This window comes from Rattus rattus, chromosome 5, assembly GCF_011064425.1.
Source record: "Rattus rattus isolate New Zealand chromosome 5, Rrattus_CSIRO_v1, whole genome shotgun sequence".
In the NCBI taxonomy this organism is placed as follows: Eukaryota; Metazoa; Chordata; class Mammalia; order Rodentia; family Muridae; genus Rattus; species Rattus rattus.
In genome coordinates, this window is record NC_046158.1 from 133317066 (window position 1) to 133331717 (window position 14652).

Consider the following 14652-nt stretch of genomic DNA (forward strand, 5'->3'; position numbering starts at 1 on the left):
ACACTTCTTTCATGAGGTTGCTTGCCATCTCTTAAGATACATGAATATTTAATTCCATCATGGCCAAGGCACATTCATCATGGCCTACACTTCCCTTACTATGTGGAGTTTGAAGGGTAAGCAGGGAGGGAGAAGGAAAAGAAAAGAACAGAAGCCATGTCCTTTTGCTGGCATAGCCACTGGGTCACAAAGTCACTTATGGTGCTCCATTCTTTGGGGTAGTCAACAACCCTTACCCATCTAGATTCAGGGGTAGGAAAATAGCCCCCACTTCTTGGTGGGAGGAGCATTAGAGATGGTGTAAACACACACACAGGAGAAGTAGACTATCATGTGACTGTCTCTGAAAAACTGAAAACCTAGCCCTCCACCCCTCACCCTCTGGCCCAAATAGCTAAGAGTGAATTCACACAATAACATCTTTGTGTCCCAGATCTACCATTAGCCACGGAGGGACTCTTGCCAGCTCATTTTGTTTCCATTTCATCTTAGGGTTGTTAGAAGAATTTAATGCTAAGTAGTGAATAAAAGGCACTTAGCATGTGAACTAGTGCAGAGTAGGTCCTCAGTATAGGGTAGCTTCTGTGACCAACCACTTCTGCCAGATCCCCTGCTATAACACAGTTGGGGTCTTGTAAGGGAAGGATCCGGGGGTACCTGGAAGAGAATGGGGGACAAGAGATGTGAAGAAGGATGCCAAGACAAGAGTTTGATCAAGGCGACAATTTTATTTTTCCCCAAGGCTGAATTTATACCATAACATGGGTAACAGAGGGAGGGGGGAAGTAAGAAACATTTACGCAGGCCAAGGACACAATATTCGTGTGGTCAGGGAATAGGCTGATGTTGACAGGTTGTCAGAAAGGTCACAGGTTTGTCATATCTATTAGTCAGCAGGATGTTGGTTTTTCAGAAAGGTTACAGGTCATCACATTGGGTATCTTGACGAATCATATTATTATTCATTTTGACCACCAGGTTTGTATTAGTCTTCTGCAGCTGGCTGGGGATTTTCCATGAACCCAGTCATACTTAATTCTAACCATAATAATAATATCAACAATGGAGGGCTTCAAGGGCATCGCTCCCAACAGGGTCTGGGCTCAGCCTGCTTGGCTTTGGATTTTTCTCTGTCACCAGCTGTGTGGTTTTGGGCAACTCGATTTACATCCCCACACTTCATTTCTTCCCTGAATTCTGTTTTAGAAAGACATCATATTAATTGTCATACAACAACCTCCCAGTTTTAACTACTTAAGCAGAGGAGCTCACTGTCTAGAGGGTTCCCCACCTCCCCAATGCCAGGATCTTCCAAAAAAAAATATGCAGTGACTGTTTTTACAGATGGGGAAACTGAGGCTTGGCTAGACCACATAAAGGATGATTATAAGTTTTGCATAAGACCCCAGGACTCTAGGGTCATGGACTACTGTTACTCCATCCGCCAACCATTTTCTCCACAGGTACTTGCAGTGAACATGAGACTCCTGTGGGCATCCCTCTTCCTCGGCTGCCTGCTTAGCAGAAGCCATGGTTTATTGGAAGATTCCATTCAGAAATCAGGTGAGCTACCCCATCCTTCTTGGGAGTTCCATCCAAGGAAACTCCAAAAGAGACAAACTGACACCTCTTAGTGTATCTGACCCACCAGAATAATGTAGATTTGACAGTATCTCTGGGTGCTTTGGGGGGCACTGTATCCTCCCCCAGAGACACCTTATCCCATCTGGGGCATATCTTGGTATCTAGATCTAATAAACTACTTTCTTCCCATTATTGATTATCTCAACATAAATTTTCATTTTTACACCCACTTCCCAGGCAGGTCTTCTAGCCTTCAATTCTGATGGTTTTATCTCATGAAACTTTGCCCTAAAGAGCAAAAATCCTGATCTCTGGCAGCCCCAAATTGTAGGCTCAGCCACCTGCTGCAATGTTCCAATTAAAGACAAGAACGATGGTGAGAAAAGCAGAAAGAGGAGATTTAACTGAAAAAAATTTCAAAGAGGAACCCTCCCCGCCCCCCGTTCCCTCCAAGCTCATCTTTAGGATGTTGTTGCAAAATATTAAAAAATAAAAAAAAGCATTGTTGTCTTTTATCCTCCTAGGTCTGACACCTCAGTGCTCCGAGATATCTGCTAGATATCTTGGCGGAAACACATCCCAACTTCACCACTGCGGCCCAGTGTCTCCAGCCGCACTTTCCTACACTCAAACCCTCACATAAAAAAACACACAGCACAATAATCTTAGATCCAATTGATAAGATATAATTGCCCACCTAAACATACAGAGCCCAGTACCATCCATACCTTAAGAACATTGATAACAACCTGTAAATACACAGAGCGAGATCTTTACGTCAGCCTCCATTGTCCTGCCATGGCTTCTCGCTTCTCCTCCTCTCTTCCTCTCTCTTCGTTCCAGTCTCCTCCTCTTCCTTCAAACTTTTCTTCCACCCATCCTTCCTTCTCCTCCAATGACAGGCCTCCTTCTATCCTGTACCTGCCCCTCACCTCTATTTTACAAATTCAATGGGGAGAAGTTTCTGTTGAAGTCACCTGATTCCTGAGGAAGTCAGCTGTCCTTGGGGCAGTGGAATTAGCATCAATAAAGATAACTCCAGGGCAAATCACTTTGGAATTTTCAGTTCAATAGAACAAGACCTGGGGTGAGGGGCAAGAGGTCTGCTTGATGAAGGCTGAGAGTCAAGGTGTGGTCTACTTGGTTCTCCATCCCAGTTCCAAGGGATGCACTGAAGTTGTTTCCGGTGTCATCATTTGAGGAGATTCATCTGGTTCTCACAAGGTATCACTTCTGCTGTGGGGTGTGTCCCCACGCATAGACAGTTGGGTCTATGAGCGCAGGGGGTCTGTCTTCTGAGACTTGCTCCTCCTGGAATCCAAGATGTCTGCAGGTTTCAAGCCTATCCCCGAGCTTTCAACCTTGCAAGGGAAAGAGCTAAGTTAGGTGCACGGATGATTGACATGTCCGGGAGGCAGCAAGCAGGAGTCTGAGCCGAACTCAAAGCCCCGGTGCCGGGTTTCTATCCTGTGGGCTCAGGGAGGCATCTATGCTTTTTAGCAAAAGAGGTTCCTTCAGTGTCTAAGAACACAGGTAAGAGCTTAAGCATCTGCCTGGGGAGCACACAGCACAGACATACAGCTTCGGGTGTGATGACCGATCCTTTGCACATAACTCCTACCCTGTAGGTCTACAGCCTGGCCCACATTTATCTCTGAAGTCTTCATTTGAAATCATATTCCTGGGACAGATTTTTGCCTTAGGTGTAATTTTGTTGTCAGGAATAGAAACTTCATCTGCTAAGAGGAAAATGTTGATAAAAGGGAAGAAGAGCTATCCTGTATGTCTCAAAGTTCAGAAGCTCCCTTTAGGGTGTGAAAACCAAGGTCTAGCAGTAGAAGGGGATATAGCTTGGTTAATAGGAAAGAGAAGTTGCCTAGCTTTTACAAAACCCTGGGCTTCATCAGCAGCACTGAAGTAAAAGAATAAATAAAGTGTGTGTGTGTGTGTGTGTGTGTGTGTGTGTGTGTGTTTGTGTGTGTGTGTGTATGTGTGTTGTGTGTTTATGTATGTGTTTGTGTGTGTGTATGTTGTGTGTTTATGTGTGTGTTTGTGTGTTGTGTGTTTGTGTGTGTGTATGTGTGTGTTGTGTGTTTGTGTGTGTGTGTGTGTGTGTGTTGTGTGTTTGTGTGTATTTGTGTGTGTGTGTGTGTGTGTGTGTTTGTGTGTGTGTATGTGTGTGTGTGTGTGTGTGTGTGTGTGTGTGGTGTTTGTGTGTGTGTTTGTGTGTGTGTGTGTGTGTGTGTGTGTGTGTGTTTGTGTGTGTGTAAGTAAATTAAGATGTGGGAAACTGTGAGCTCCTAACCGTTGCTCCCTCTTTGAGGCTTTATTTTGTTTCTCCGAGTACCATTGCTCATTAGTCTTTTCTTTATACAGCTCTGCTCCATGGGAGATGACCCCGTGTGTCTTGCACATGTCTGACCTTTCATTGCCTCCTGGGTTCATGTGCAAGACTGAAACTTGGTTTTTCTTTTGCAAAGAACCTGGCTCCAGAGTTTGGCTGCAGCTGGCCCTGCTTGGAACACCTATTTTTCTGTCCCCAATGGGAGCTCGTGCCCCAGGACCTAGCCATATGTTTTTGTCTCAGCAGGCATCAAAAGTGGAGGTGGTGGCCCAGGATTGGATACAGGATTGCTGAGTGGTAATAAAGGTGAATACACTAAATTGGGAGATGCCATCGGGAAAATCCCAGCTCCGATCCCTGCTGCTTCACCTGTCAAGGTCCCTGAGATCAATACAGACATTGCGGGCCAACTTGATCAACCTGAGATGAATATTCCAGGAGACTTGGACACAAGTGGCATTACCGGCCAAGTATCCTTCAGGCAGCTTGGGTCAAAAGAGTATGAACAGTCCTGGCCACCATGGCCACGGGTGTTTAAGAGAGTCTAACGGTTTGCTGGTGGGTGTCATGAACTTTATCTTTAGCTTCCAGGTCTGAGGTGGTGGTTCTGGTCCGAGGCTGTGTCACCTGGTAGCCCAGGTCAATCTGAAGCAAGGTCAACAAATAGTTGCCTGGGACTGGGTCATCTGGTGATGTGGATCAATAGGAGCAGTTTAAACAAATGATTGGACTGATACTATGTCATTCTGATTAATGTGGTCAAGATGGTGCTGGATCAATCTTCTGGAAGATTTGATCAGGGCCAATAAATATCCACTGTGGCTTTAGGTCATCAATGGTTTTGAAGGAAAGTCAATGAATGGTCAGTTTGAAGCTAAGTTATCTGGGGACTTAGTCAGTCTGGAACAGGATTAGTAAGTGGTCTGTCTACCTGGGTTTTAGTTCATCCAATGGCCATGGCCAATCTAGACTAGTGACCACTTCACAGTCATGATTAGTTTAGGTGTAGAGTATCTTTTGTCTCTGATTCTTTTGACTGTAGGTTACATAATAGTTATGACAGGTCTGAGGCAAGATCACCCTTATGTTAGAAATTAAAGCAGATTCATTAAAAGGTGCTACCAGGACTCTACCTTTGGATGAGTTTTATAAGGCGAGTCACGGGTTCATTACCATAGACAGCCATGAAAAGGCCCTGATGTGGGAGAACATGTTGGAGAGTTAATCATTTTGTCCGTAAGTAGCCATAGTAGAGCCTTAAAGGGAGAGACATCTATAAGACAAAAGTGTTTTCTGCCTTACAGATTTTCAGGGGTGGAGTTGGCAAGCTCCATGTCACATGACCTAGCCTTGCTTGTCTAGGTGCCAGAGTCTGGAAGGCATTGATAAAAATGAAGTTATAATTCATGACTGTCCTTGGTCTAGATATCAGGGTGTGTGGACAGGCTCACAGCTGTGAGAGGGAGAGACTAAATGTGTAAGAAGTATGAGGTCCAGTGTGCTCTCTTATGAGCTCTGTCTAGAAAGAGCTGTAACCTACTTCTTGGATCAAGGCTTGGTGTCTCTGACCACCCTGGTTTCACTGAGGAAGTACTACTTGAATGTCCTGTCCACACGGGAACTCCAGTAGGTGATGGGGCTGGTTCCATTAGTTCATCACAGTTAATATGAAGGCACTCTAAAGAGAACTAAGTAACATCCTTAACCAATAGTTGTCAACACCTGTCCTCAACCACGACATCCTGGCCCAAGAAGGGCTGTTGGGTGCTGTTATTCTCAACAGCCAGAATCTAGTCACAGAAAGAGAAAAACTACAAATGCTACTCCTGGGTGGCAAAGTATCATTTGGTATAAAAAATGACCTTGTGGAGGCAGCAGGGACCTCAGCTGTGGAAGGCTTGGTCTGCAAAGGCTCCCTGGGTGGCCTTTGTGGCCATGGGAGTCTCTCCGGCATGAATAATGTTCTGAAGACCATGAATTCTGGGAAACTTGATAGCTGGTGAGTTTGACTTTTTTTTCTTGTTTGCATTAAGACAATTCCCTAAAGCATTAATCAGAGAAGGTTCCAGGTACCTGAAAGACATTGGTCTGACTCATTCTTTAGAAAGTTTAGAAGGAGTTCACCACCTCTTATTCCTAAGTCAGCCACTGCCTAGTGTTTCTCTAACACAGTCTGTCCTTTGGGTTTATGAAGGTTTTTCTGCTATATGGTAAGTCACACCAGGAAAGCATATCACAGATGCTCTGATCACTTATCTCTTAGTTATTATGGGTCCCCCAGTGAGCAAAAGAACCCCTTCCTTCCAAGCTAATCCCACAGTTGTTAGCTGAGGTTTTCAATATGGTATCTGCTTTCTCTTACCATTGTAATCAAATACAAACCTCAGGTGCTGGCCGATGCTTTCCTGATCTAGGATTTATAGAAATGGGGCTCAGAATAAAAAGCAAGGGTAGAAGGAACAGGCATGGGGTGGAGGGAAGGGAAGCCACTGCTGCCTGAGTAGGGAGCCAAGGAGCCCTGGAAATTGGCGTTTTCACTTCCCCTCACTCTTCTCGTGCAGGCTCAATGTCACCCGCTTCGACATTGTCCATCTGTCATGGAAGGTCTTTGCCTCATCTGATCTCGAAGTTAAATTTCAGACCAAGTTGACTATCAACTTCTCAGGGTGAGCAAAATGGGGGATGTTATGGTTCGAATCTGAACTGTCCTCTTTAGGCTCATGCTTTGAACTCTGCTGCTGCTTTGGGATGCTGTGGAGCCCTTAGGTGGTAGAGCTTACCTGGCTGAAGTAGGCTTTTGAAGGTTCTGGAGCCTAGGGAATTCCTAGAGAGAACCAGTGGTTTTATGGGTAGTGGGGAGTTTTCTTTCACTCAACAGATATCTTAACATTTCCCCAAGACGTTGATAATTTCTGTGTAAGTATACAGTGCCTTAGGATGGCGGTGATGGCGGATGCAACGACCTTTTTGCTTTTCTTCCATAGTCTGAGGCTATGTTGAAACAAACATGGGGAGGAAACTAAAACACAAAAGAAAACCATCCTCCAGTCTTACAACTGAGAGACACTGGCCTTTTAGGTGGCTTCTTTGCAGATCTTTCCCCACAACCATTCTGTAAGGCAGTAAGTGCTCCATGCCACATGTGCACCACGGTAGCTGTGAGCTATCCTGTGGACAGACACCAGGATTGTTCACCAGGTCATTCCTTTAAATAACTGTGATTGGTACAAATCATAAATCTGTTAATTCTCTAATTATTAGAAAGTCTCATGAGCACAATTTATAGCTACTTACTTACTTACTGTGCTGGGAGTTGAATCCAGGACTTCACATGTACCAGGCAGACATTCAATTATTGAGCTACATCACCACCTATAATTTATAGCCTTTGATAAACATTGGCAAATTATCTTACAGAATCCTGGCGATGGTGATTAAATGTTTCTAACATTCTTTTTTTTTTTTTTTCTTTTTTCGGAGCTGGGGACCGAACCCAGGGCCTTGCGCCTGCTAGGCAAGCGCTCTACCACTGAGCTAAATCCCCAAACCCTCTAACATTCTTGAGTACTTCATACAGTCCAGGTTCTGGGCAGCAGTTTCCTTGAGTGATCTTTTCAGTCCGCACTGTAGGCCTCCAAGGGAGGGGTAGCTATTGCGTTGATAGAGCTTCAGAGAAGTTCAGTCAGATTCCACATGCAGATGCAGAGAGAGCTCTGTTGGAAAAGTGCCCGTGGCACAAGCTTGAAGGCATGGACTCAGATCTGGTTTATGCTCCATGCCTGTCATCCCCGTGCAGGTGAAGACAGAGAGAGGTGGATCCCTGAAGCTCATTGGCTGGCCTAGCCAAATAGACGAGCTTCAGGTACATAACATCATACACATATGCACACCATCACACACACACACACAATTACACACCTCACAATACAACCACACACGCACACGCCATCACACACATACCATCTCTCATACACACACACACACACACACATTACCATCATCATCATGTAAACACCACCACACACTCACAGTTACACATGATCACACATATAACACATGTAAACACCATCACATACATACCATCTCTTTCTCTCCCCCACATATACACCATAACATATATACACTATACCACACACACACACACCATCACACACACACCATCACACACACACACAATTACACACCTCACAATACAATCACACACGCACATGCCATCACACACATATCATCTCTCATATACACACACATCACCACCATCATATAAACATCACCACACACTGAGTTACACATGATCACACACACACACACACACACACACACCATCACACATACACACACATCATTACACGCACATATCACACACATATTATTCAACGTGGGTGGTTGTGGGTATGCATATAAGCCCAGGAGGAGATTCTAACATTGGAGATGTGCATGAATTTGGCAGAGCTCTAGGCTGCAGGGAAAGAGGTAGCCTTTCACTACCATTTTTAAAATGAGTCTTGAGCTATGAATAAGCATTTATTCCAACAAATTATTTTATCAACTTTATATATACATATGATATACATATAATAAATACATGTAATAAAAACAAAGTAAAAGTATATATAGGCCATCACAAATTATTTTTTCAAAGTATGTGTATCAGGAAACCTTTTAGAGTATTCCCAGACGTGCATTCAGCCTCTAACAGCCCTCTTCCATGCAACCAGGATGCTCTCATTTCTCAGTGGCGCCACAGTGGATGTGAACATTGAAATCCCCTTGCATTTGCAACAGGCTGAGCCTGGTCAAATCTCATTTTCCGTGAAGAGTTGCCAGACAGTATTCACTGGGATCCAAGTGAATACAGGGTAGGTACAAACCCAAGAGATCTGGGCACCACACAGGGTGTGTCATAGGACGGTGCTATGCTTGAAGTAGTTATCAGGCTCCATGGAATCTGACCAAGACGCCAGGAAACTATGCCACTAGTGTTTTAATGCCCTGCTTCCAGTCAAGCTTCTGTCTCAAGGAGTTTGGAATACTAAGCAGAAGGGGACACCTTTGGGCCAGAAGTACAGACCTCCTTGGCAGCACCCACCTGTGGAGAATTTTGGGTGCTCCTGTTTCCAAGCTCTTATGGAGAGATCCTGGGTAGGAACTCTGCACATCACTTTTCCTGCTAGGCTTCCATCTCCTGAGGTGTCTGTGTGAGCTCTTAAGGGTAGAAGTTGCCTTGTAGTCTTCATCATTTTTCCAGCACACATTTGAGCCAATAGACATTGTTGTTCCCGGAGACACACAGGAAACAAGACCATGCAAGATATGTGAGTGAAAATAAAGGGGAATGAATGGAAGGATGATTGAATGAGAAATGGATGGATGGATGGTTGGAAGATATGTAGTGCACACATTCATGCATGGACAGAAGGTATGTAAGTGTATGCATTTATGTATGTATGTATGTATGTACACACTTACAAATATTTGGATGGATATGGATAGATCCAGGGATGGATTTAAAAAGAGTAGATAAAAGGCATATTAAAAAAGATATTAGTGGTCTACCTGAGAGGTCTAAGCTAGCTTCACTGGGGAGGTCAGTGAACTTGCTTAATTTAACACAGTCATTCTCAACCCTCACAATGCTGTGACCATGTTGTGCTGGTGACCCCCAAACATAAAATTATTTTCATTGCTACTTTATAACTGTAATTTTCTACTCTTATGAATTGTAACGTAAATAGCTTGTATGCAGGATATCTGATATTCAACACTTGTGAAGAGGTCATTTGACCCCTAAAGGAGTGACAGATTACAGGTTGAGAAACGCTGATCTAACAATGGAGACCTAACTACTACTAAGATTGTATAGCAGAGAATTTCAAAGCCTTTAGTGGTAATGATCATTTCCAGTGTTTCCCTTTCCTTTCCTCAGTGTATTCTCCCCAATGATGGAATCAATGTTGAAATGGTCCTTGAACATCTCCTTGCCCAACATAGTAAGTCTGACAACGTGGCCCTGGCAGACCCTGAGCACGTGCTGTGGAGACGGTGCTGAATCTAGTGGCATGGGGGAGCAGCCCACAGGGGCAGAGGCAGCCAAGTGGGACAGCTTTATTACTGAGCTATGCAGCCTCCTAGAGTTGCTCTTATGTCCTTCGTCAAGGTTCCTGCTTCTGAAGAAGAGACAGAGAAAAAGACAGTTGTAGAGGGGTAACTGTGCAGCAGGAAGCTTAGGCCTGTATAAGAGGGAGATCGTAACATGTTTGTGATAGACCTTCTCCATCTTATGTCAGAGACTTTTTTGGCAAAGCATCTTAGATTACAGAGTTCAGCATGTATATACCAGTGAAGTAGGTGTAAGTATCCTCTTACAAGGCCACCGATCCTCTGTTACAGTTGTGCCCAGTGGTCCGATTCTGGTTCAACATCATCAACCAACAGTTGGCCATTCTCAGAAGTAAGTAGAGCTGTTGCCTGAGCATGGCTTTCTCGTGCCTACTGCTACAGTAGCAACTATACCTGCTCCCACACCGCGGCTCGAGAGCTTCCTGAGCTACACCTCAGATCTCCCATTTCCTGGGGGATCAATTGGAGACCTCGGGGCATGCCATCAAGGTCTTTCTAGAAGCTAAGTTCCCAGTGTTTTCATCCTTCTCTAGTGGAGTGACCTAAGCCACCTGCATATACCCTACAATGTATGGAGACACAATGGCTGAGTTCTGCAGGACTTCCCACTCCGGCTTTCTATGCTTGAAATACTCCTTCATCTCCCAGTGTAATCTCCATGTTTGGTCTATCTGAAAGCCTCTGGGGCTCTGTCTCAGCAGAGCCCCCTCCTCAGGACTCTTACAGCCTTTGGCACGCCCGTTTACCATTCACTGTATTGTGTGGAAATGTCTACTTCCGGATTGTCTATCCCAGTAGCCCAGATCTCCTTGAGGTTGCAATTGCCCCTCCATTTATCTGACAGTCCAGATAAGTACAGTGTAGACCCCCACAAATAAATTCTGCTGGTGTGTAGAGTGGAAAGGGAGAGAAGGGATATGGTGGGCATGAGTAGGTGGGAAAGCAGAAACATGGTAGGGAGATAGCAGAAGAATGATGGACACTCAGGAGGATGGGAGTGTGGGGTTGAGGGGGGATGGTAGAAGTCAGAAGGGGTGATGGAAGGATATAAAAGACAGACAAGTGGAAATGGAAGGAAAACACAAATAAAAGAATCTGAGGAAAGATGGAAGGAAGGACTGATGGACAAAGAGCAACAGAGTTGCAGTGCGCATGTGTGACATACCATTGCTGGGTGCATGAGGAAGGGAAAGTAGGGTCTGTCAGCAGATGTGTGAAGATGAAGGAAGGCGAGACGGACTGTGACCAAGTGAATGGAAAAAACAAGCTACTGAGATGGCTAAATAAAGGGAAAGAGGAAAGGGGGAAGAGAAAGGGGCAGATGAGTGGAAAGAAGAGAGGGAGGGCAATTGGAAACACAGGAAGAGGGAGGGAAGGAGGCTGCTGGGATGGGAAATGGATAGGTCTGCTTGTAGGAGAGGTGGATTTTCTTTGCCAGGGTGTGAGCACCCACCACCCTGTCCTGGATGACCGTGGGGTTCTGCGTCCTCAGTACATACTCAACAGATGGGGAATGATCTCTCTTTCGGACGTGCTTGCTTATGAATGGATGAGTGAGTTTTATGAGCCTCTGTTTCCATCAGTTGAATGCTTTGAGTTTTCTCTGACATTTGCAATGCCCCCTCCCCACTTCTCTCCATTAGATATCGCCTCATTAGGGGTGCCGGGGAACAGCAACTTGCTCAATGCCTCGCAACCCATGCTGTATGAACGCACGTATCACATGGACTTTAAGGTAGGAAGAGCCAATTCCTCCTCCCGTAGAGAAGCCACGTATCCCCATGTGAGGTCTCCTGGGCTGGGAATGTACCCAATCTGTACTAGCAAGAGAGCCAACCTGAGCTTGGGTTTTGAATGACTATGCAGCCTTGAGCACTATGCCCTCACTTCTGAACCGCAGTTTTCTTGTCTGTCAGGGAGGGGTGATTTTCATAGCCACACACAGTTTTTAGCACCTGTGTCTCCCAGCATTCGAGCATACCTGGAGTTGGTATCTTCTATTCAAAGGGATAGCATGGTTTAGCTGGCAGGTTTTACAATGTCCTACTGGTCCATGAAGTAATCTGCACTTGAAGAGGTAGTGTTCAGTACCGTGAATATGAACTAATGGTTAGAGGAGAAAGTGCCTGGCATATATGGATTAGAGTACCAACTCAAAAAATGATTGGCTTGTTCTGATTTTCCTTTGATTTAAAAAGATTTAAATAGCCAATCAAGTTTACTGCTTGGCAGGTTCACACGGAGCCTTCAGGGTGCTGGGGCAGTGGTTCTGGTGGCCTTGGCTATATGCTCCCCACCCTAATCTTTCCAGGCTATGGGATGGCCAGGAACTTGGGGGCAGTTCCTAGATTCTACCATGAAGTGGGATCTTAGGGTCAGCAGCAGTCCACTGCTTCTCAGCCCTCAGATGTCCAAGGACAGAGTCTCAAATCCAGAGTTTAGGAACAGAATTATGACAGTTCAGTGTTTGGTTTGGACAAAACCATTCCCACCTCAGAGTCTCCTTTTCTTGTCTGTTTTTTCTCATTTGCAAAGTTGGTGTCAGGTTTGCAGGGGACACAGAGCCTGGCACATAGTAGATATACACTTACTGTGAGTTTTCTGGTTTTGTTTTGTTTCTCTAGAACAAAAGGTTCCCGGCTTCTTTCATCAACTGGTTGATTAAAAGTAAGTTTTCGTTCTCATATCCGTCCCAGAATCCCGCAATCCTACCTCTCTCTTCAGTGTTGAAGTCCTTTGGGAAGGGTACGGGAAATGAATGCGAAACCCCAAGCCACAGAACATCTGCCTGGGTAAACCTTCTTGATGCTGGGCTCCTGGAAAGACATCTCTACAGTATTACAATGGGGCTCCTGAGATAGTCCATTTTAGAGGGGTTATGCGTAAGTGGGTCTCTAGGACAATTCACTGATTGCAAGAGAAATTCTTGGAGTTGTCCAGTTCTAGGTGGTTGGTGCCTTAGGGGGGTTTTTAAGTTACTTTATACTTCGTTATTAAGGTTTCTATGACTGTGGGACATCTTCCTCAATGAGTAATGTTACAGTTAGCTTATTGAGACAGCTCACTCCACAGCGATTTTGATTACCGTGACACTCTGATGCTTTCCTATCCTCAGTGATTCTGAGGGATTCCTGAAGAAGTTTCTTCCATGGTGGGAAGTGCTTGGATGGAGTTCCTGGGACAGCCGACTCTACAGAACAGCCATCCCTGAGCTGGGAGTTAGGGATGGGCTTAAATCCCAGTTTTGCCAGTATCTTAGTTACTTTTCTTAATGCAATGACCAAATACCTGACAATAAGCATTGAAATGAAGGAAGGGTTTATTTTGGTTTGAGGGTAAAATTCATTGGGGGCAGAGAAGACAGCAGAGCATGGGGTCACATTCTGTCTGTAATCAGGAAGCATGGGCGAGTGCTAGTGCTTCTTACTTTCTCCTGAATAAACCCTAGTTCCCAGCCTGTGGAATGATGTAGGACTCATTTAGCCTGGGTCTTCACATCTCCATTAATTCAACTTATTAACCTCCTTGACAGACCCAGAAGTGGCTCTAGATGGTCATGTTGATAATTAATGTTAATCACAGCTGCTAACTTCCCTGTGGCCCATCTATGAGTCCTGTTCTCCCTGTCTCGAAAAAGTCTTTCTTTTTCCATCTGTTAAGAAGGTTTTTAACTAACAAAGAGTATTGGAGGGAGAGGGGAACAAGATCAGATGCCAGAAGAGTTTGCAGAAAGATCCAAGCCATGACAAGTTTTCCTCATGGTGGCCAGTGTCTTCCCATCTCTTTGCTGTGAGATGTAGATGCTCAGTGACTCCCCAGCCCCATTTCCTGTAGGATATTGATAAGACCAGGCAGGACTATGACAGTGATGCTGAACACTGAGTGTCACTGGAATTCTGTGACCTTAGTTGGCTCTGGCCTGGATCTTGTTTTCAGCAATTTCCCGTAGCCACCCCCTACCAGCCCCTTCTCTAGACCTTGGGTTTTCACTCCCAGAAGCTGACCAGGGGAAAGCATGCACAGATCTGTGTGTTAGCATGCACCTGCCTCAGGTGGGCCCACCTATAAGAACTAACCAAAGGCACGTGCTTGAGAAGGGACAGGGTGGTGAATGGCCTTCCATTTCAGACAGTAGGCAGGACTTAGAGTCCTGACAACTCTTGGGATCATCTGAAGCTGGTGCTGGGTCCATCTAGACAAATGGCATTCCAGTAAAGTGTGTCGGCTGAGAGTTGGGCCCTGTGTTCTAAACAGATGCTAGAAGAGATGCTACATGAAGCCCTAGCCCTGAACCCCAATTAGCTGTGCCTCTGTACCTGACACTCCTCTCTTGTGTGAGAAACATGCTCGCAAGCTGCTTTCTCTGTTCAAAGGTTCCCTGTGGGGTCTCCCCAGGGGTGGGTAGAAGGCCCAGATAACACATGTCTTAATCACTCTTCTCACTGCTGTAATGAAACATCCTGACAAATGTAACTCAAGGGAGAAAGGGTTTATTTTGTCTCAAACTTCCCAATGAGAGTCTGTCACAGTGGGAAGTTACAGCGGCAGCACAGCTGGTCACATTACATCTACTGTCAAGAAGTGGGGTGATAAGTGCATGCTGGTGC

At 45.2% G+C, this 14652-nt stretch overlaps 1 protein-coding gene across 1 annotated transcript; it reads left to right on the top strand.

Annotated features, from left to right (window-relative positions):
* The first annotated feature begins 1478 nt into the window (after window positions 1–1478).
* LOC116901046 lies at window positions 1479–13180 on the top strand. The gene is made up of 10 exons (XM_032902628.1): window positions 1479–1563; window positions 4175–4398; window positions 5641–5927; window positions 6490–6594; window positions 8644–8784; window positions 9852–9915; window positions 10316–10376; window positions 11689–11780; window positions 12670–12712; window positions 13161–13180. The coding sequence occupies exons 1-10, from the start codon at window positions 1479–1481 to the stop codon at window positions 13178–13180; spliced, it is 1122 nt and encodes a 373-aa protein (XP_032758519.1).
* The last annotated feature ends 1472 nt before the right edge of the window (window positions 13181–14652 follow it).

Coding starts and splice junctions, on each gene's coding strand:
- LOC116901046 (XM_032902628.1), top strand. CDS start 1,479: ATGAGACTCCTGTGGGCATCCCTCTTCCTCGGCTGCCTGCTTAGCAGA. Junction 8,785..9,851: donor GGGATCCAAGTGAATACAGG/GTAGGTACAAAC, acceptor TCCTTTCCTCAG/TGTATTCTCCCCAATGATGG. Junction 11,781..12,669: donor CGTATCACATGGACTTTAAG/GTAGGAAGAGCC, acceptor TTGTTTCTCTAG/AACAAAAGGTTCCCGGCTTC.